Source organism: Aptenodytes patagonicus, chromosome 7 (assembly GCF_965638725.1).
Source record: "Aptenodytes patagonicus chromosome 7, bAptPat1.pri.cur, whole genome shotgun sequence".
NCBI classification, from domain to species: Eukaryota; Metazoa; Chordata; class Aves; order Sphenisciformes; family Spheniscidae; genus Aptenodytes; species Aptenodytes patagonicus.
The window spans coordinates 10692086-10713772 of record NC_134955.1 but is presented as its reverse complement, the minus strand read 5'-3'; the positions used below and the strand labels follow the sequence as shown (position 1 = coordinate 10713772).

General features: G+C 37.2%; 1 protein-coding gene across 4 annotated transcripts in view; it reads left to right on the top strand.

The window, feature by feature from the left end:
- Positions 1–21687, top strand: part of FAR1 (fatty acyl-CoA reductase 1) — a 40488-nt gene that overhangs the window by 9032 nt on the left and 9769 nt on the right. Inside the window, exons 2-9 of one of the 4 annotated variants that reach the window (XM_076343939.1) lie at positions 2555–2749; positions 6580–6755; positions 9447–9626; positions 12506–12683; positions 13764–13808; positions 13922–14040; positions 15066–15133; positions 17185–17356. In XM_076343939.1, the coding sequence (XP_076200054.1) occupies positions 2561–2749; positions 6580–6755; positions 9447–9626; positions 12506–12683; positions 13764–13808; positions 13922–14040; positions 15066–15133; positions 17185–17356 (1127 nt within the window). In that variant the 5' untranslated portion in view covers positions 2555–2560. Of the gene's footprint in view, positions 1–2554; positions 2750–6579; positions 6756–9446; positions 9627–12505; positions 12684–13763; positions 13809–13921; positions 14050–15065; positions 15134–16694; positions 16867–17184; positions 17357–21687 lie in introns of all 4 variants that reach the window. The other 3 variants (XM_076343938.1, XM_076343937.1, XM_076343936.1) reach the window with 3 other exon arrangements.

Here is a 21687-nt window from a genome sequence, read left to right as displayed (position 1 = left end):
AAAACTGAATCTTGGTGACAAAACTGGTATGGTAATGGTTGCATGAGTTTTTCTCTTCCCTCTTTGAGGGAACAGTCTTATCCTATATGTGGGAGCGAGCATGCAGATTTTTAGGAGGAAATGGAGTTGAGTGGTGTATGCAAAGACCAGGAAAATGAAATCTATGGGGAGGACATACTTGAATAGTAGACAGCATTAATTTTGACTTCAAGAGCCGCAGTGAAGACAACAGGCCTGTATCTTACATTGAACAAGAAAAAATTACTCATAAGCATGCTGTATGTTGCTCTCCATGCTTTATTGCAGGAGGTGTGCTTTGAAATTTGCATTAAATTCTCTTAGGTATGTGGCAAAAATGGTTTAATGTAAATAGTTTTTTCCTTCCATCCACCTCTTTCAGTCTCATCAACCTTCAAAGAAACAATTTTGGATGATGTACTGCGGCCAATGGAAATAGCAGTGCTTGTTCTGTTCTAAACTTGCTACTGTATCCCACCATCAGTTTTTTTGGATGCTTTACTAATAAATGCAGGAGCTAACCTTGTCAAAGAAGGGAGTCAAAGTAAGATTTGGAGTGTGGGACAACTTGGACACGAGGAAAAATTTCTTTACTGAAAGAGTGGTTAAACATTGGAACAGGCTGCCCGGGGAAGTGGTTGAGTCACCATCCCTGGAAGTATTTAAAAGACGTGTAGATGAGGTGCTTAGGGACATGGTTTAGTGGGCCTGGTGGTGTTGGGTTGACGGTTGGACTCGATGATCTTAGAGGTCCTTTCCAACCTTAATGATTCTATGAAAATATAAGACTTTGTGCCCAGACTGCTGAAACTGGGAGCTTGTGCAGGTGATGACTCATTTCTGGCAAGTTATTGTTTAGAGCTTGTTCAGAGGCTTTGTTGTGATATCAACAGAGGCTTTGTTGTGATACAAACACATGAAAAGCACAGCACAATTGCTTTAATATGCTTTAATATGACAGATATGTTAATATGCTTTGCTTTAATATGACAGGTATGAGAGATGTAGATAAGTGTTCCAAAAATATTTACTTACTTTTCAGGCAAAAGGTGCAAAGTAAACCTGTAGTTGTTCAATCCTAACATACAACATCTCTTGTATTCCCTGATAAGTTCCTGCTTGCAGTAGCCTGCTGTTTCAAAAGAACTAAGTGTATTTAGAAGTTGCATTCCTTTATTCTTGGGTGGTAGGTGAAGAAAGGCTCTCATCTTGTTTAGGTATTCAGTGTTGCAATTCTTAATGGCTTAAGAAATGCTCTCCACCTGTGTTTAAGGAGACTCATTTTTGTTGGGTTTTTTTTTACTACCGTGGTTTTATGGAATTTGTCCCTTTTGGTAGTGTTTTGGTTGTAATAGTTTGTGTGTGGATCTGCTATAGGAGACTACAACTAGACTTTCACTACATCAGCTTATTATTTTTGTAAGTCTAACTAGAAAGATTGGTACAACATGGTGGAAGTGTATATATGTTAGTCTTCTACAGTAAAAGTGAGCTGTTTAAGGGTTACAGTGAAGGTGTTGGTATATCGGACTTAACAGAATGGCTTGAAGTTAGCCTGAGGCACAGGTTGGGTTCTAAAGGTCACAAAGGTCGTGGTCCAAAGACCACATTAGTGTAAAAAATAGCAGTATATTTGTCCTTACAAAGTCTTTGTTTCCAGTATCTAGAATTAGACATAATCTCCAAGTGGTTGATTAAGGGAGAGGAAAGAAAGAATAATTCTCATAGTTAACTTCCTAACTGAAGCAAAACCTACAACACTTTTGAGCTTTGTGCTGGATTTGAGTAACAGTCCCTTGCCCTTTGTTTCATTAGGAGGCATATTTGTGGCTAACTCAAATCTTTAGTTTGTGTGAGAATTCTAATCACTTACTTGGGGGGAAAAAAAAATACTCAACTGATAAAAAGGTTGGAAACCTGTATCATCTGTGAAACTGTATGGTTTTTTGTAATCGATGTAGAACCAGCAGGTCTCATACCAAGAAACTATACCTTCTCTTTAGCCTAGTAATGTTTGTTGAAGGGCTCAGGCTAACACTAACAGGGGACTTTGCTGACACAGGCAAAATACCAGGGCCAGCAATTGGCAGATGTCTGGCTTCCTGTCTTCTGTCAACGTATTTAAAGTATCTACTTGCGATTATATTTTAATGATACGACCTTTAATTTACATGGAACAGCCACTTAGAGTGGTAAAGGACCATGCACATAGCTCAACTTCAGCCTATTTTTATCTCTATTTTCCTAGACTGAGTGGGTGTCTAATTCCTTAAGACACTGTTAAAAGGGGCAGTTTATGACAAGATCTGGGATGTGACCTTGTGGGACTTTCTTGGAATGTGGTGGAAAAAAAGACATCTTTAAATACTGGTTATAGGTAAAAAAAAGTGGCTGTTTTAGATTAAAAAAATGGCTGTTAAGCATTTCTTTCAGGTATGAGGTTGAATGTCTGCATCTGTGCCATTTATTTATATCTTCTGCACATCTGAAGTCCTGGAAGTCCTTTAATATACTTTTGTCTTTAACTTTTGTTAAGGTCATAATGGTTTCCATCCCTGAATACTATGAAGGAAAGAATGTCCTCCTGACAGGAGCTACAGGCTTCATGGGAAAAGTGCTTCTGGAAAAGCTGCTCAGATCTTGTCCTAAAGTGAACGCAGTGTATGTGTTGGTAAGACACAAAGCAGGGCAGACACCTGAAGCACGAGTAGAAGAAATTACCAGCTGCAAGGTATGTGTCATATGCTCACAAAGTACATCTTTGTCCTTCTCTATAATGTTCCTATTTCATTTTGAGAACAACTTTGGTTTGTCTAAAGCAAAATATTATTGTTAAATGTTTTTTGTCCTAACAGAAATATAAAATCCAAGACCTGGCAGTGCCTCTATGGCTGGTTTTCAAGCTGTTAGTCTCTAGCAAAGCCAGTAGTGGAAAATTACCCTGTATTTAATTCAGGAGGGGGATGTTCAGCTGTAATGCAGAACTGAGAAGTAAAACACCTGAGTTAAAACTTGCTAAAAGAATGTATAATCAGGTGCAAGAGGCGGTGTGGATGGGGAGTTGTAAGATGGGATTGAGTCCCTTCTTTAGATCTCAAGCAAGTCACTTTTTCTCCTTGTGCCTTATTTTCTTTTCTATAAGATGAGGCTTGTACTTCCTTTTTCTTGATTGCTCTATTGGATCTACCAGTAAGCAAGAATATGTGATCTAACAGGTTGTTTAAATAGCTTATGTTTGTAAACAGAACAGAAATGTTTGTCTTAATAGATTCTATTATGGATTTCTGTTAGTCATACAGATTACTGTAAACCTGTGACAACAAAAGAAAGTCACTGAAATTCTGTGCTGTGGAAGTGTCAAAGTGTTTATGTAAAAGATTATCTGTGCATGCTGGATGGGAGGCTTTCCTCCTGAAAAGACTCATTACCTTAATATTCTAGTGAGCTAAGCTGGGCATTCTTACTACATGCAGAACCATCCATCAGTGTTGCCCACTCTCTAATACAGAGTATCCCGTTTATGATGAGAAGGATGAACAGGAAGGGGACAGATGTCTAGTATGAACTTTGCTAAAGCAGAGTTTATTTCTATCCAGGTCTTTCTCTATGGGACAGGGGAGTTGGCAGTTTTAATTTTTCAGGCTTAGGAAATATGTTGAAATGCAATGTAGTCTCTACCCAATGTGTGGTTAGAAGGTGCTTAAAGGGAATCAATAAGAAAGTATGAATGCGTTTAGGCTAGGAGGGGTAAGTTGTTTAAAGTAAGGCAATGAATTTCTATGACTCTGACTAGTTAAGATTACAGCAGACATGAGGATGGCTGTGTGCCTAGTAAATTATTTTCTGTAACCATGTCAAAACTCTAGCTCATTGCTCAAAAGCATCTGCTTGCAGTCCTGTGCAATGTCATAGAATGCAGCAGAATGAGTTACAGTGGTGTTCTGTCTTAAAATCAAGTCACAAATTATTTCTACATAAACCCCTCAGTTTGTCACTCCCTGAAACAAGGAAAATATCTCCAGACTAAACTCTGAGATGGAAAAAGGAAAAGTTTCTCAATCCCTTTTTTGTATACACTATTACCCAAATAAAAAGTGGAGAATATTCAGGCGGGGGGAGAGTAGCAGTAGTGTGGGCTGACTTAAACTTCAGTAAGACTTAAGCCTCAGTATAGCTTTTTGGGAAACTCGTGTTGTAAAAGGTGTTTAAATTTGAGTCCAAATCTTCTGCTTGTAGTCTGTTTTCTCAGCAGGAGTAGGTATAATCTGATGTGTTTTATGAGTCTTGGTGAATACTTATTGCTGGAACAGGTTCACAACAGAAGTTCTGGTAAGCAGGACTACTGCTTGAGGTAGTCCTACATCTTATCTTAGTCCCTAGAGTGAGAGCATAAAGAGATGGTGTTGCACATCTATGCAGACATGTAGATAGGGCCAGATATTTGTTCTGTCTTCATCACATGGTGAGACAAATTAGATTGAAATTGTATTGTTTAACCGGCACTAATGTAATCAAGATTCCTCCAAAAGACTATTAACATTTTTAATAGGGTATGTTGTCTTAAGTTGTCCAGTTGTAAGGGCCTCGCCAGTAATTTTTCACAATTTGGATGGGCTCATTAAGTGTTCTACAGATGCTTGGACATTCTGTTTCTTGAAGAGTTGAAAATCTAAATGGGTGAATGTGATAATTAAAATAAATTGAGCTGCAAATAGCCAAAAAATGTTGAGGTTTCTACTTCCTTTGGACTTCAGGTATATAATTCCTCTGTTAATTTGCCATGTGTATTGCATGTGCTCTAGGTGTTTGTTCTTGTTCCTCATTGTGCTGGTACGAGGTATGTAGGAATAATGTATGGCTATGGATGTGAAAAGGGGCAGAACAGATATAACATACAAACTAAAAGTACCAAACTCGTTCTTTGTTTAAGTGTTTATCCATGGGACTGCTTTTCTATTATAATGCATACCACACATTAATATGATTAAAGGTAGTTACTTCACTTTCCTGGAGGCAGGTACCATCATTCCAACTAAAAACATAGCAGGCTTATTTTCAAAATGACAAAAGGCTTCCTGCCCTTAGGTAAGCACTGTTTGCTGTACCATGTGAACTAAGAATTGCAGAGACTTTAAATGCTGTCTTGGCAGCTTTGTCCTTTAAGGGGAAGCTTCATGTTTGGGAAATCGGTTCAAGACCTCTATCACTGGAGATGTCCCATATTCTCACTATAGCGTTACCACTACTACTTTAGGTGGCCACACAGTGAGCTGCATTAGCTTACAGTTGAGCTGAAAAAATACCTACAAAAACCTTTTTTTTTTCCAGCTGGACCAGCAAGCTTGTATGCTCACACAGCCATCGGGCTACTCGCTATTGCGAGTGCAGGAGAAACTACATGGAAATGAAGAAGTTAGGAGAGGGACCAATCTGTTTGGAAGCAGTACAAACTTATATTGCCTTAAGAGTCATGAAACTGTACCTTTAGGTGACTTAATTTATAGCTGAAAATGAATTGACTTTTCTTCATTCTGTAAGAAAATGTCTTTAACTATTTGCACTCAATATAACTGCATGCTGGGGGGGGGGGGAAGTACTGCTGTGATTTTAATACATTTTAATTGACTTGTGTTGAAGCAGTTGCTAAGATATTTGCCCCTGTACAATTAAGAAGAGGGGTCTGCTCTGGCAAAACTTTCAAGTGTGTGTTATTCCCACAGTACTATTTTGCTCAGGAAAACTTGCACAGTAATGACTGTAAATAAGATGAGGCAAGAATTTTTATCTGTGTGTTAAGCCACATGGTTAGAATCCAGTTAATTATGAGGAGAATATATGAAGGAATATAATATGGGTGAGATTTTTTTCAGTGAGAATAGTTGAATACCAATTTGATAAGACTCGATCAGATGTTCTAACATGGTATGTAGCCTTTAACCCTGCCTTTTTCTTTTAACTAGCCAGAGAAACACTTTTTTAATCTGGAAGTTCCCCAAAAGTGGCATAATTCCAGGATAGCATTTCTTGAATCACTGGAAATTTTTAAAGCTTGATGAAAGCTTTCTAAACCTAAAAACCAGCATGACTCGTGCCAGTCTGCAAGAACTTGAATAGTTTATTATCAAGCTTGGAAAGTGGGCAGACTTTTGCCTTCTGTTAAAAGAAAGGAGATGACGGTATTTAGACTGCTACTTAAAATTTCTTTGAGTCCTGGTGTCTAATAGAGACCATTCCTTCTTCTGATACTGATAGGGATGAGTATTAAAAAAAAATTAAGTGCAAACTGAAGTCTTACTACCTTCTATACAACACATGCAATACTGCTTTCACTCTATGGGATAAAGTGTGCACAGCTTCATTGCTGAATATGTTGATGGGAGGTCAGTAAAATGTTGTTGTACTATTCCTAACACACTTTTCTAACTTACCTCCTTACTTCTCAAGATCATCAGTATAACTCTGTATAGGCAGAAAATGTGGGTTTTTTCTTCACTTACATGAAATGTATCTTTTATCTTCACTGGCTATTAGTTTGAATTTTTAGTTCTGTTTTTTTGACAGCTCTTTGACAGGTTGAGAGACGAGCAGCCAAACTTCAGAGCAAAAATAATAGTAATTACGAGTGAACTTACACAGCCTGAACTGGACCTTAGTGAACCAATCAAGGAAAAACTTATAGAATGCATTAATATTATATTTCATTGTGCTGCTACAGTCAGATTCAATGAAACACTAAGGTAAGTCTAAAATTCTGTATACTCTGGTCTGGTAAACCAATGGTACTCAAAGGGAGGGGGTAAATCAGGTGTCTGCACAATCTTGCAAATATTCAGCCTGTCAGGCTACTTCATGTACTGTGATGTTTGTGTGCTTGGTCAATTTCATGATGCCCCTTAAGTTTAAGGGAAAAAGATTATTACCTTTTCTCAAGCTGTTGGGTTTTCATTTGCTCTTCTTAGAAAGATGGAGGCATATTATTTAAACCTGCTTTGCCAGAGGTTAGAATTACACTATTTAACATGGAAAAGTTCATATCTTTTTAAAGCTTTAGGCAAAAAGACAAATCCATTATTAGTGCTTAGAAATGAAGTTATTTTTGTACTTTTGTTATAGGCCCCTCAGGTTTTGTTTGTTTTTTTTTTTTGTTTTTAACTAAATTTCTGTGCCTGAATTTCAAAGTCTTTTTGAAGGGAAACTGTTGAAGAAACTAGGGAGCGCATTGCTATTCCAAGTCTTCCTAACATCATGTGTTGCTCTGATCTCTGGGATGGGTAGAAAGGGTATGAATAAGGTGTAGCTATATGTACTGTGCTCACTAGTAATGTTAGAGCTTTTTTCCTAGTGTGTGAAAGGGAACACAAACTATTCCTTTAGCCTTCCTTGTTAGAAGGTGAATGCACATTTTCAGAGGATACAGTTTTGCCAAAAAGTTATGTGGCGAAAGTTCTAGTGCTTCCTCTCTACCTGATGAACAAACAGGAGATTAAATACTGCTCAGCTTTCTCTGTGTCTTCAGAAAGTCCTTCACTAAGAAGAATAGAGGTTTGCATTGGAGGGAGTAGGGAGAAGTAGATGCATAGGGAGAAAAGTGAAAACTAAAGGTTAAACATGTTGTACAGAAAATTTATTAAGGAAATACTAGAGAAAGGAGTACTAGAAGCAAGAAAAGATTGTATTTGCCTTTTAGCAAAAACAATGACTTGATTTAGTGTTGAAACACGTGAATAAATATCCAATTTGGGTAAATGACTTTGAGGAATATCTCTGTTTTTTTGGGGGAGGGGGGTGGCAGCGAGGTGAAGTAAAGCAACTTTGAGATAAACCACTTCTCAACTCAGGTTTTCTTTGAGTTGTTACAAAGATTGGCACTACCTCTCTAAGAATGCTATACTGTATGCTGAAATGTCATAAGGTAGCCCATATTTATCACTGTTTCATGGTCTGGAAATGTTAAAGAACTGACAAAAGCCCAGAGGGACTTTAAAACAGTTTGCAAGGCTGGTGGAATTGGGTCTTGGTACAAAAAGCCTCTGGCAGTTTCCGCTTTCTTGGCGGGCCCAGTATGTTGTTTAGCAAAATAGAAAATGCGAGCATTTCTTAGGTGCTCTGGCCTCAACTCTTTCCTGACAGATATGCTGGAATGGTTGGAGGAATCTTACAAATCTGAAGACCACCTAGAGCAGCCTTCATCAGATATTTAACAGGAATAACTAGTGTAAAGTTCAAAATACTTGGCTTAGGGCCAGGGGTAGGAATAAAGTCAAGAAAGCAAAATACTTTGGGCTTATTTTGGAACTTTTCCTAATTTGTGTTTGCTATATACTTCTGTATCTTAAAATGGCGCATACAGCTCTGATTATGAACTCCTTCCTTTGACTTCTTGAAAGAGGCAGTGAAGACTGAGTATAATGCTCTTATCTAAAAAAAAAAAAAGTAACTTATTGAGAAGTAACATTTTTCCATTGATGTTAATTGCTTTGGGATAGTGGTCCCCCCTCTCCCGTCCCCCCAGTGCTTCAGTAATAATGTGTGATAAAGCAGTCTTAAACTTGGTGCTTATTTCGGGGGGGACCAAGGGGGTTTTTTTTGTTAATGTAATACTTTATTGCAAAGACTTTGATAAAGCTTTATTCAGCTGTATTCTTGAAACTTAATTGACTTAGTACACTGTGTACAAGAAGACTGGTGCCCATAGTAAGTTTTATAGACTGGAGAGAATAACTGAATTGTATAAAATAATCATAGTAGTTGGTCAGTAAGCTGTGTTCTGGTGGGAATTGTAGAGATATACCTACTCTCCTACAGTGTCCTTAAGGACTCTATTTTAATGAGAAGCAGTGAGGTTGGAGAATGAAAGTGTGGTTCATGGTGGTTTTCCTTTTTTTTTCCTTTCCCTCCCTGTAATCCTGTTGTGCTATTGAGCCTTGTGCTATCCTACAAGACAGTGCTAGTCTCCAACTTACTAGCCCTCTGAGCCTTCCTTCTGAGTTGTTGACCTAACTCAACTTGAACTAGGAAGTTCAGAGGTGCTGTTAAAACTGACATGCATCTCATGTGGCAGCTAGGTGTTGTGTTGCATTATTTTATTCACATTTTATTAAAAATGTAGGATTGGGATTTAGCTTAAAGAGATCAAAGGTATGCCGACTTTCCCACTCTAGTAATGGAGCATGAGGATGACAGTAAGAACAGGGTAAAACTTAGGAAAATTATCCTGAACACTGAGATGTTCTAGATTAAGACTGCAGCATATTGTTCTAAGCAGAAAGTTAGGACATTGTCTATTATCCTTTTCTGAGGAGGGTGGGGTGTTTAGGAATACTTTATATACCCGTCACTGAGGCATTTAGGGGTGAATTGACTAGTTATTTCTTTTTGCTTGTTTTTTGTCTTGCTTTCTGCTAATCAAATTTCTGTTTAATCAACAGAGATGCTGTTCAGTTAAATGTGACTGCCACACAACAGCTCCTCTTCTTGGCACAGCGAATGAAGAATTTGGAAGTGTTCATGCATGTTTCGACTGCCTATGCATATTGCAATCGAAAACAGATTGAGGAAATAGTTTATCCACCTCCTGTTGATCCCAGGAAACTGATAGATTCTCTTGAGTACGTGTTATGTTTTATGAAGCTACTTCAGTAGTCTGTAACCACTTGCTTCCTAGTAATGAAGTACCAAAAAAGGTTAGGAACCTGAAAGATGAAGAAACTAGCTTACGCTGTCCTGTAAGTCTGGCAGCATGGCTGATACTTCCCTTTTCTGTAAAGGAGATAGGCTAAGGTTTTATGGTCACTTTCAGCTGAGCTAGGTGTGGAGTAGTACTGAAGGAGGGAGATGCTCATATCTATTCATGATGCCTCCTATGTGCTGAGAGTGGCAGTTTTTCAGCTGTATGATGAGCTGAATCAGGAGCTATTAGAAACAAAAAACCTGTGCTGTTACAAGTACGCTAGCATCGGCATTGTGAAGGGATAAAAACAAGACAGTCCCTTTCAACAGCAGCCTCCACTACATCCACCTAAATGCCATGGCAAGATCAGTCTGAGATACTGAAATAATATTACTTAACTGCTCAAACACAACTGTAGAAGTAGTTCCATTAGGTATTCAGAGAGCGCAAACACTAAAAATCTGTTTCTGTAGCTTTTTAGTCTTGAATTGGGCATTACTGGGGGAAGAAAGTTACTCATTCTATATTTTATTTTCTGTGTATATTAGCTGTCCTGAGGTCTTATTTAGTAGCTGTCAAACCCTAACTGAAACAGGTGGCAAATACGGGATAACTCAAGTGTAATGGAATAAAGAATAATCTTGTCTCTAAATCAGTCTCTCCCTTCTTCCCTGTCATACAAAATATCACCCCTTGTAAGAGAAGTATGAAACTAAAAATAACTAATTAAAAAGTAAAATATCTTCTTTAACTTCTTATGATAGATGGAAGAGCACTAACATTAAAAACAAATGAGCTACTACCTAGAATGCACATTGAGCCAACCTGTTTTTATAATGTTGACTTTAAATACACTTTCAAACGAGATATTCTGAAATAGTCATATTTTTTCTATCTTTTCTTTACAAAAGCAGGATAAATATAACTTAAACTGCTTGGTTTGGGCTTGGACAGCTGTCTGTATTTTAGAACTCATGGCAATGAGGGGAGGCTTTTGTAAACTTACACAAGGATGATCTCTCTAGTCAACAGCTGACTGAGACACATAGAAACAGATTTGTGTCCCTTTCTGGGCTTTTCTACCCCTCTTCCCACCCCAGTTCATATCATGAAGGCAGTCTGATGCATGTCAGCTTTGATTGTAACAGAACATTGGGGAATAAGAATAACAATGATGGCTAAATTCTGTTTATGTGGCTAAGATGTTGGGTGGCTGAGGCAAATAAAATTCAAGTCCTGTTTTGAAGTGGAGAACACCAAAGTAGCAATAGTTCGAGGCATGCCTCTGTTGTGCTTGTGTGCTATGACTGAAGGTTATTACAATTTTAAATACAAACTGCTGAATGAATTGGGAAGTGAGATGAAATTGAAATACTTAACTAAATTAAGGGGAGAAACATGGTGACCCAGCTTGCTTCAGAGGTGTGGGTTTGCTTAACGCCACAAAGGTTGAGGTGATGCTTGTAATACAGCTGGGACTCCTTTCCAGTGGCATCACTTTCTAGATCACTTAGTGCTAACTGAGGAGCAGTGTGCCTGTGTCCCAAAGACTAACTTGCTGTGTCTGCACTTCATGTTTGAGAACTTAGTTGATAGAATTTGGATTATTGTAAAGAATGTACTACTTGCTCTATAGTTGGTGTATAATAAATGATTTACTTGGGCAAAAAAGTAAATAGTGATATGCGTCTTTCAGTGGACACTGAACGTGCAACCCTTCTTTCTTTTACTGAGAAACTTGTTTTCATTTCAGTCTTTATCCCTTTTTCTTTAAAGGAGAAAAAAAAATTCGTGGTAACTTTAACAACAAAAGAAAAAAAAAGATTTGATATTTAACAAAGTTCATAAATGTACTTACTTTCTACCAGTACACCATATGAAATAGTTCCAAAACACTTTTGGAACTGGGCACGTGTTCTGGTAAAAGGGTTTTTTTTTGTTCTTGGCATTTACTTTCAAATGTTTAGGTTTTAATGGTTTAATTTGAAACAAAATGAGCATGAAGTCAGTATAAACAGTCTTCTGTAAGTTGGTAGTAATGTCCTTAAACCAGCCTAACTATACTGCTGCTGTAGGATCTCAAATATAACGTTTTTCCTTAAGATCCTTTTTCAGAAGGGTTCTATGTATGCATTTGATACCTTAATTTAAATGGTGGTATATAATCAAAATGAGTAATAGACAGGCTCTATTAAACTTGATTTTTCTGGCATCTGGGATTGGCCTTCAGTTTAAATAAGAAAAAAAAACCCTGACTCTTACATTTTGATGAACAGTATTTTAGGAGGCTATGTGGCTTTAAAGTTAAGCGCAGTATAAGCTGTCAGCAGACACTTATTGTTTGATATGCAAATGCTTATGGAAATGTTTTACAACTTCTAGTTGTTTAAAGTAGAAGGAAGTATGTGACATGCTAACTTCAGTGGGAGTTGGTGTTAAATTCTGAAAATCAAGCTGAGATTTAAAGTGTACTAGTTTAGTGTTAGATACTGGGGTGGTTGCAGAAACATGAAATACAGAACTGAGTTTTTAATTATTGCCTAAATTTCTTCACAGAATTTCTTGTTCCTCTGTGCTTATGCAGCTTCTAGGGGAATGGTAATGCTTTGATGGCTTTAGTGTGGTTTTTTGTTGAGGTTTTTTTTTTTTGCCTTGGGTGGTGTTTTGAAGAAGAGATTGGATTTTAATTTTACTTTCTGAAGTATTTTTGATTTATCTGGTTATCCTTTTTACATACTGCTTTCGACCCCGTTCCCCCCCACCCCCAGTGAAGCAGCATGTGGTAATTTACACTTGCCTCTTATTTTGTTTCTTTAGGTGGATGGATGATGGCCTAGTGAAAGATATTACTCCTAAACTGATAGGCGACAGACCTAATACTTACACATACACAAAAGCCTTAGCCGAATATGTAGTACAACAAGAAGGTGCAAAATTAAACACAGCCATTATAAGGCCATCTATTGTTGGTGCTAGCTGGAAGGAGCCTTTTCCTGTAAGTCATTGAGTTTTCACCTGACCATCTTGCCTGTAAACTGTAGTACATACTGTCAGCCTGTTTATCTAGTGACCTTTGTAGAGGAAAATCTTTTAGACTATGAAGTTGTGGCTTGGTTGCTTCTGGATAACAACTCTGATACAAAAGCTGCCAAATACGGTATTCTTATGTGGAAAATTTAGGGGTAAATTACTTCTAATCATAGAACAATACACTTCTATCACAATGGGATATACTATTTCACACACAAAATAAATGGTCAGCTTTTTACTCCATGATTCTGTGTATCTTCATCTGTTTTTCCCTCTTCAAGATGCTTTGGTATGTCCGTAGCGGCAAAGGATGACTAGGAAAACTGGGGACTTCAGGACATAGAAATGTTCTGGCTCTGCTTCTTTTAGTCAAACCCTGTAAGCTTTGCAGGGGATGGCATAAGTTCTATGTACCGTATGCTATATTGATATATAGCATATATGCTATATGCTTCCTCCTATATGGGAGATTAGTGTTGGAATAGCTTCTCCAGTTCAAGACTGAATGTCTCAAGCCCTTAAAATCCATATAACTAACTTTGCATGCCTTTTTGAGTGTGTACAATGTACATGTCAAACCAGTAAGTATATAGTGTCTAAATGCTGTCATTAAAGATGAGCAAGAATGTCTTCTGTTTGAAAAATGAAAAAACTAATAATCGATAGCAAAACTGCTTCTCTGTTTTCTGAGTTGCTAGAAGCTAGCCTAAAAATACTTGTAAACTTGAATACTTTCGACGTAAACATATTTATACAGACAATGCCCTGCAGTTTATTCAATAAGAAATAAACAAGCTAGCATCTCACTTTGAAGGACCAGTGACTCTATGGGTAGATCTCATCTGAGTCATAGCAACTTGTTACATCACCAGATTTTGCTATGGAAGAACTTCATTTAGAGACATGGAAATTAGTATCTTTCTCCTCTTTATTCTCTTTTCCCTCCACCCCTTACACATGTAGAAACTTGTCAAATTTTCACTTGAAACTGCTGACTTCAGTATACTCTAACCAAATCCTTTCCCTCCCCCCCTGTTCATAATAGGGATGGATTGATAACTTCAATGGACCTAGTGGTCTCTTCATTGCTGTAAGTAATGAATGTACTTAAATTTTTTTTCCTCCTTTTGGAAGGCAACAAAGCTTCATATGTTTTACTGGTGGGTCTTCTGTCTCTCTTTTGTTGTTGTTTTGTTCTTTAAGGCAGGAAAAGGAATTCTTCGAACAATGAGAGCTTCCAACAGTGCAGTAGCAGATCTTGTTCCAGTGGATGTTGTTGTCAATACAACACTGGCTGCAGCCTGGTATTCTGGAGTTAATAGGTATAACAGGTGACAATAGAGTACTGAGTATTTTGAAATGATACTATGTATTAATAAATCAGTCTTCTATTGAGTTTCTAATCAGTGTCCTGCTATTCTCCCAGGACAAAGGAATCTAAGGTTCTGTCGTGGTTTAACCTCAGTCGGCAACTGAGCACCACGCAGCTGCTCGCTCACTCCCCCCACCCGGTGGGATGGGGGAGAGAATTGGAAGAGCACAAGTGAGAAACTCATGGGTTGAGATAAAAACAGTTTAATAATTGAAATAAGATGATGATGATAATAATAATATGATGATAATACACAAAGCAAGTGATGCACAATGCAGTTGCTCACCATCCACTGACCGATGCCCAGCCAGTCCCCGAGCAGCGGCACCCCTGGCCAGCTTTCCCCAGTTTCTGTACTGAGCATGACGTCCCATGGTATGGAATGTCCCTTTGGCCAGTTTGGCTGTGCCCCCTCCCAGCTTCTTGTGCACCTCCAGCCTTCTCAGTCGGTGGAGCATGGGAAGCTGAAAAGTCCTTGGCTAGTGCAAGCACTACTTAGCAACAACTAAAACACCGGTGCGTTATCAACTTTGTTCTCCTCCTAAATCCAAAACACAGCACTGTACCAGCTACTAGGAAGGAAATTAACTCTATCCCTGCCGAAACCAGGACAGGTTCTAACAGCATTAATCCCTCAAAGTGTAACTTCCTTATGCCAGAGAGGAAGACGGCATCTACTGATACTGTTGTACAAGCTATGCCTTAAAATTCTTTCCTGGGCCTTGTTGTAATCAATACAATCTACAGTAATGTAGGTGACACCTTCTCTGAAAGAAAAGACATATGATAGTTAAAGAAGGAGAAAAATACTGGAAGATGATAGAGAAAGCAAAAAATCTAACATAGGACTGATGCTTTCTGCTTTTTGTAAATGATGCTGTTGAGGGAAGGGATAACTCTGGGTATGTCTTCTGTCTGTGTTTTTAAAAGGTTGTTTGCCTCCTAACTTGCTCTTTTGTCTTTTTTCCCCCCCAGACCAAGAAATGTCATGGTGTATAACTGTACAACAGGTGGCACCAATCCTTTCCACTGGGGTGAAGTTGGTATGCCATGTTTCTTTTTTTCATAAGCTTTAATAGAAAAATAAGGTCAAATAATAAAAGCACAGGCTATAATCAGTAGGTCATATTGCACTTTTACTGTTGAAACTAGTATGATAGCCATACCTCTCAATTTTGCAGTGTATTGTGCTTTTTCATTATCTTCCATTGTTAATTCTCTCCCCTTGTAGCATTATCACTGTTTTATCACTGTTTCATTTTGTTCTTGGGGGTTTTTTAATTCCATTATAACTTAAACTATGGGAGAACTGATTTTTCTGTTTTGATGCTGCTATGGCCTAATCTTCAAAGTGTGGGTAGTGTGCAGAGAAAAGCATTGCTCAGAGGAGCAGTAGTGATGTGGGGTTTAATGCCAACTTTACTAAATACATATGGATAAACAGCCCACAACTAATGTTTTGTATATCTGCATAATTAAGAGGTATGGTAATAGTTTTGCACTTGTGTAGCTCTTTGTGTTTGGCTCAAGTTAATCGTTTGTTGAGGTGGCCTTTTTAATCTTCAGATAGCTACATGAGACTTTTCATGTACTATTCATGTACAGGGAAAAGTAATCTTTAAGAAAGTATGGCCACCTATTTTCAACTCTTAGATATTCTGACTAGAGTATAACTGACATGCCAAAAGCTTTGGAATAGTTTTTGTTATAAATAGCAATACAAGCTGACTGGCATGGTAAAGCTGTTCATTAGCTTTCAGTTTTTTAGAAATAGAGTTCTTATTTTTTCTTTCAGTTAACTTAAATACTTAAATCTATTTTATTTCTATTGACTACTTCCTTCATGCTTTTTACTTGCTTTTGCCCATTGCCCATTTTATATGTATCTGTATTTATAAACATTATTGCTTCAGCCAAATTTGGTAAATTGCTGACTTCATTTATATCCCAATTTGAATCAGGGTATTTAAACACTGTCTATAACAACAGCATAAAGTTACAAGAGATAATTACAAAGATGAGGTGAATTTCAACGTAACTTTAAGACACTGATCCTGCATATATGTTGAATATTTTCAGGTGTCAGCAGGAGTTTCTTATGGAGTCCCATCCTAATTGCTTTTTTCTTAATGCTTAAATATGGATAAGTTGTTTAAAAATGTCATTTGAAATGCACTTCAGATGCTTGCAAAGTCCTCAGTCCATTTTTAAATTACTCTTCACACAAGAGATTAGAATAGCCTTCTTCATGAATTATAGATGACTATTTAAATAGCTTTACGTGCTATATAAGCTGAAATTGCTGTGAATTTTTGAAATCAACAACTTCTAAGGTAGGGAAGAGGAACAGAAAGAGAGAAGCTACAATAAAATATGATACTGAAGATGAAGGCATAAAAGATCTCTTGGTTATAATAAGAACCAGTTTAACAGTATTCTAGGTTAAAAGCTTATGACTTTTTTAGTTTCTGTGGATTGTAGATGAGTTAGGGTGGCTATTTAAATAACATACTGAAGTAAATATTGTACACTGTAATGTACTTTGAAAACCATTAAATTTTACATGGTTATTATCAAAGCTGTTACGCAACTTTTCTTTCTCAGAATATCATGTAATTTCTACTTTCAAGAGGAATCCTCTCGAACAGGCCTTCAGACGGCCCAATGTAAATCTAACTTCCAATCACCTTTTATATCACTACTGGATTGCTGTAAGCCATAAGGCCCCAGCATTCCTATATGATATCTACCTCAGGATTACTGGAAGAAGCCCAAGGTAACGGTGACTAGCTCTGTCTTGTCTGTTCCTCTGACTTTTAAACAAAGCTATGCTTACACTATGATGTATATTTATTATTTTTTTAACTTTTTCTTCCCCTGAATGCTTTGTGACTAAAACTCAGCCTTTTTTTCCTGAGAACAGGTCCTTGAATTCAAAGTGACTTTGAACTTTCTAGCAAAAATGAGGATGTTTTTGTTGGGTAGTTTAGGGGTTTGAGTAGTCAAGGTAAACAGAATTACAAGATCTAGCAAGTGATGTTTGTTCTTGGATAATAAATATTCAAAATATGTTGATCCTTATTTTTTCCTACAGGACACCACATTAATTTGAATTTCAAGATAAATCCATTAGAAGGTGCAGTAAGGCACCCTGACTTTAGTTTACAATCCAACCCTCTCTTGTGTCAATATTGGACTGCAGTCAGCCATACAATGCCTGCATTTTTGCACGATCTTTTGCTCAGATTGACAGGTCATAAACCATGGTAAGAAGGACAGGGCTAAAAATACCTTGCTGGTAAGGTGGTGGAGACTTTTGAAGAAGACATGGCATGGGCACTATCTAGATTTACTAACTATCAGCAATAACAATCCAGTGGTGGCGTTTCTAAGAGATTAATGACTGGCTCAACAATGTTGTCCAAGATATGTCTCGGATCAGAATCCTAGTCAGTCATTAAACTCCAGGAAGTGGCTTGCATTAAGATTGTTGTTGCTATTATAAACTGAAAATGGAATGGGAGACACAGTTAATAATTGCGGGTTATTCCTGTAGATGATACAACTTGATCTGGTATGTTGGTTTGTATCATCTCAACATTCCATTCAGTTTATAATACTTACACTACTATCTGGCTAACTTCTTATGTGGTGAAAATGGCATAGCTCTGCTAAATAGGCCAAACTATTAAGTGGAAGGAATATAAGATGTCACTTCAATTTGTTTCAGATTTGCCAAGCCATATGAATTTAACTCACTGCATACATGTTATGTTTTCAAAAGTATTTGTCTTCAGACTCTATAAAATCTCCACTATTAACACAAGTGAGTATTCATTCATTGTCCTGTAGTCTAGGTCTGTCTTACAAGGAGGGGAAAAGTTATGTAACAGACTTGGCACTGGATCAGTAGAAGGAAGCCAAGTAAGTGGTTTGTAGGAGAAAACTTCTAAACTGCCTTGGGTTCTGTTGTTCCAAGCCTACTCAATAGTGTAATACTCACAGCAACAGTAGTGGCAGGAGGCTGTGCCTGTATGGTAATCTTCCCACATTAAAGAGATGTAAGCTCTTCAGATCAAAAGAAGGTATTGAACGTACAAGTTCCTACCTCTTAGGTTCTTTTGCAATTTTAAGTTATTCTTAATAAAAATAGATAGAAATTCCCTGACAGATGTGAAGACTTCATCACTTTCTAAAAATAGTTATACTATAGATGCCAACCTACTGTCTTTCAAATGGTTAGGAAGTAGTACTGCCAGAACACTGTCAGTCTTTAAAAGGCGTCTAGTTTTTTAAGTATTTGATCAGTGGGAGTAAAACAAGGCTGTGAATAATCCTGTTGTTTAGAACAGTCTTAGCAGTTTTATATTGTAACACTAGGAATGTTGAATCTTGTTTTTGCTTTTCCTGGAGTTCTTACTTGATGTCTAAAGATGGAATTTAGAACTTTAATCAGTATTAGTACAACTGGTGACATTAAATATGTATTTTTCTAGCCTGTCAAGTATTACTGATATGGGTATTCCTAATTAGTTTAATATAACAGTGGGTGGGTGAGTTTCCTATCATGCACAAGACTTCCAGTTTGGAGGAAAGATGGGAGATTGATCTAAAACAAGCTATTGTTCAGTCATTAAGGTTACTCAAATGCACTTGAAAGAAAAGTGTTTGATACCCAGCCCACTTACAGGAATATAGCTTTCATTATATAGTGCTCTTCTTTTTAAGCATTTAAAAAATAGGAGCCTGCAATAGGAGCAGTAGAAGCAAATAAATATATAGACACAAGCAAGACATGCAGTGTTAAATTCTAATGGGCTTCTTGTGTTGTTTAATAATAGAAGAAATTTGAGACAGATCTTTACTCTTCTACTTTTTTTTTTTAGTCTTCTGGCTCAAAGTACTTTGAAAGCTGCTTTAACTGATGGGCTGGAGACAGTCGTTGTATAGGGATGTACTACTGTTGCTGTGGTCATTCTGTCTATTTGACAGAATGGTTTTAATTACCAGGTGGCATGTACTAGGAAACTTCTAAAGCCTTAGAAACATTGTTGGAGATTCCTAAACTCGATATAATGCTGTTCTGAGTGAAGAAGGGCTGGCTTAATCTAAAATGTGACCTTTTCCACCATGATTTAGCAGAAAAACTTGAGCAGTATAGTAAAAATGTAGTAAAATCAGCACAAGAAAATTCAAATACTGTGCTAACTTGACCTTATGTGGTCAATGGCCTGCCCTCTGTGTGCTGAGTCTGAATATACTTCTGAGGTCTTTATTGTGTACAATGTAGGAAAAACTCTAAGCAATGAAATTACTGTGTAGGTTTAACTGCACTGTTGTCATACTGTCAGGATATTGTACTGCAACTGAATGAGAAATTTTTAACAAGTGGAAGAAATAGATCAGGCCTATGACCCTTCAGAGCTAAAGGATTATGTACATAATAACAAAAAAAAAATCTTCCTGTTTGGGGTTGGGTTTTTTAAACTTACCTGTTGAAGTCTTTCTGCAATATGAAATCATTCTTTTGCACCTCACTTGTGGAAGCAATGTTTTTAGTGAGATGGACATCTCTGCTGGTTTTGCATCTATTTGAAGGTTCTTGAATTTAGCAATTCTCTGATAATATTAACAGTTAAGGAAAGGGAAGGAAGAAATAATGCATATAATATTTCTTCCAAATTTTATAGAAAGAACATGTACAGTAAGGATTGGCATAATGAAGATTTAGTATTTTATACTAAATACTTAAGACTGTTATAGCATTGTGCAGTTACATAAATAGTGGTGATAATCCTTAGCATCCAAGTTCAAGGATAGTGTTGTCAGTAGCTTGCCATATATACTTAGTTGTGTAGCAAAGCTTATTAATTGTCTAATTAACTTTAATATAAGGCGTAGTTCTCTCTTGTAACTTTGCATAGTGCTTACCACAACAGAACCATATGTTATTTAAAAACAATCCAGTATATTGAAATCTTAAAGCCTTGAAAACACACACCCAGCAGATCTTTCCAATTACTCTGGAAGAACAGAACGTGGCATGAAATATTTGAAGTTGTAATTCAGGGATTTCTCCAGCAATTCATTTTCTGTTACTGCTTCTTAGAAAGCTGAAGGGAAGGTGTGGTTGATGTATGTAGGGAGGTGTAAAGGACATAATTTAAAGCTGCTTAAAACTTAACACGAAGCACCTTTCACATTTCTGGTTTGTAAGACAGTAACTGAGTAAAGAGTACACTTCCATTGAATAGATCAATATGGTTTTCCCTTGTAGAAGCACTTTAAGTTGTTCACTTAAAGGAACCACAGAGCTGCTGGAAAGATAAGAATTCCAGTACTATGTCTTACACTTCAAAATTTACAGCCAAATGAAAATCTGAACAAAGGTGAATTTGAAAGCTTGTTGTATGTATTTTAGAGGAATCCTTTTTTTTAAAAAAAAAAAAAAAAAAATTACCTCTAATGCTTATGTGGAGACTTGCAGTTTGGCAGCCTGTAGATCCACTGAAGGATCAGTCTGTATTTAGCATCAGAACTGTTTTTAGCCTGGAGACAATAGGTTGTGTGTAAGACTTCTTCAAAATGCAGTCACAGCCTTAAGCCAGGTCACTTTTGATTGTCTGGTGTAGAAACATGCTCACCGAACTTACAGGTAATTGAATTAACTATTGCTTAAAACTTAATTCCTGTGATGAGCTTCTCAAACTGTTGTAATGTATTTTGTGTTAATGGCAGTAAGGGCTGCCTAGTAGAGGCAAAATTCCACTTAGTATCTAGGTGAAAGTCTTGCATGCTGTCACACTGACTTGCTGACTGCTGCTAGTGTTCAGTTCTTTATGATGATAAGCAGGTCTGACTTTTTTTTTTTCTGTCTTCAGCTTATGAAGAAGGTGTGATACAATGCTTGATATTATACTGACTGGTTATATATGGCTTTGATATTTATGACTTGTATCCAATGGCTATCTCTGGAACAACCTGTGAAGTATATATTTCAAAACTTCAGGTTGAGAAAGAAAGTTCCATTATGTGTATACATGCTCTTTTTTGAGTCGTGTGTGTATTCCCATTTGCAGGAGGAATATGGTGTCATTGAAGTTATAAAACTTAGTCTGCCGGAGCTATGTGTCCACTAAATGACACTCATTGCTGACACCTCTGAATATGAGAGGCTGTTACCATACTACTTTTTCTTTAAAAAAAAAAAAAGTGTAGTTTCATGTTGATTTAGTGCAAACTAACAAGCCATCACCAAGAAAGTTGGTCCTCTTCTGCCAACTTTGTAATTGATCTAGCAGTTGAGAGAATATGGAGACATTTGATTCTTTTGGCTGATAGATCAAGAAACTAACCCTACAAAGAAAAAAAAAAAAAACGATTTTCCACTGGTGAATTGAATCAGCTGGTTCTGTGGCCAGTCACTAAATCCAGTTTGAGTTGGAGGGAGGGAAAAAATCTGCAGCTGAGGTAGAAGAACTCTTCTTAGCCACTTGATTTTTTTTTTTTTTTTTAATCAGCTTAGCTATGCTTTAAAACTATATCCATAAGCAGAGACAGCAAGATTCCCAGCAGAGGTTAGTCTTTACATTAGTTT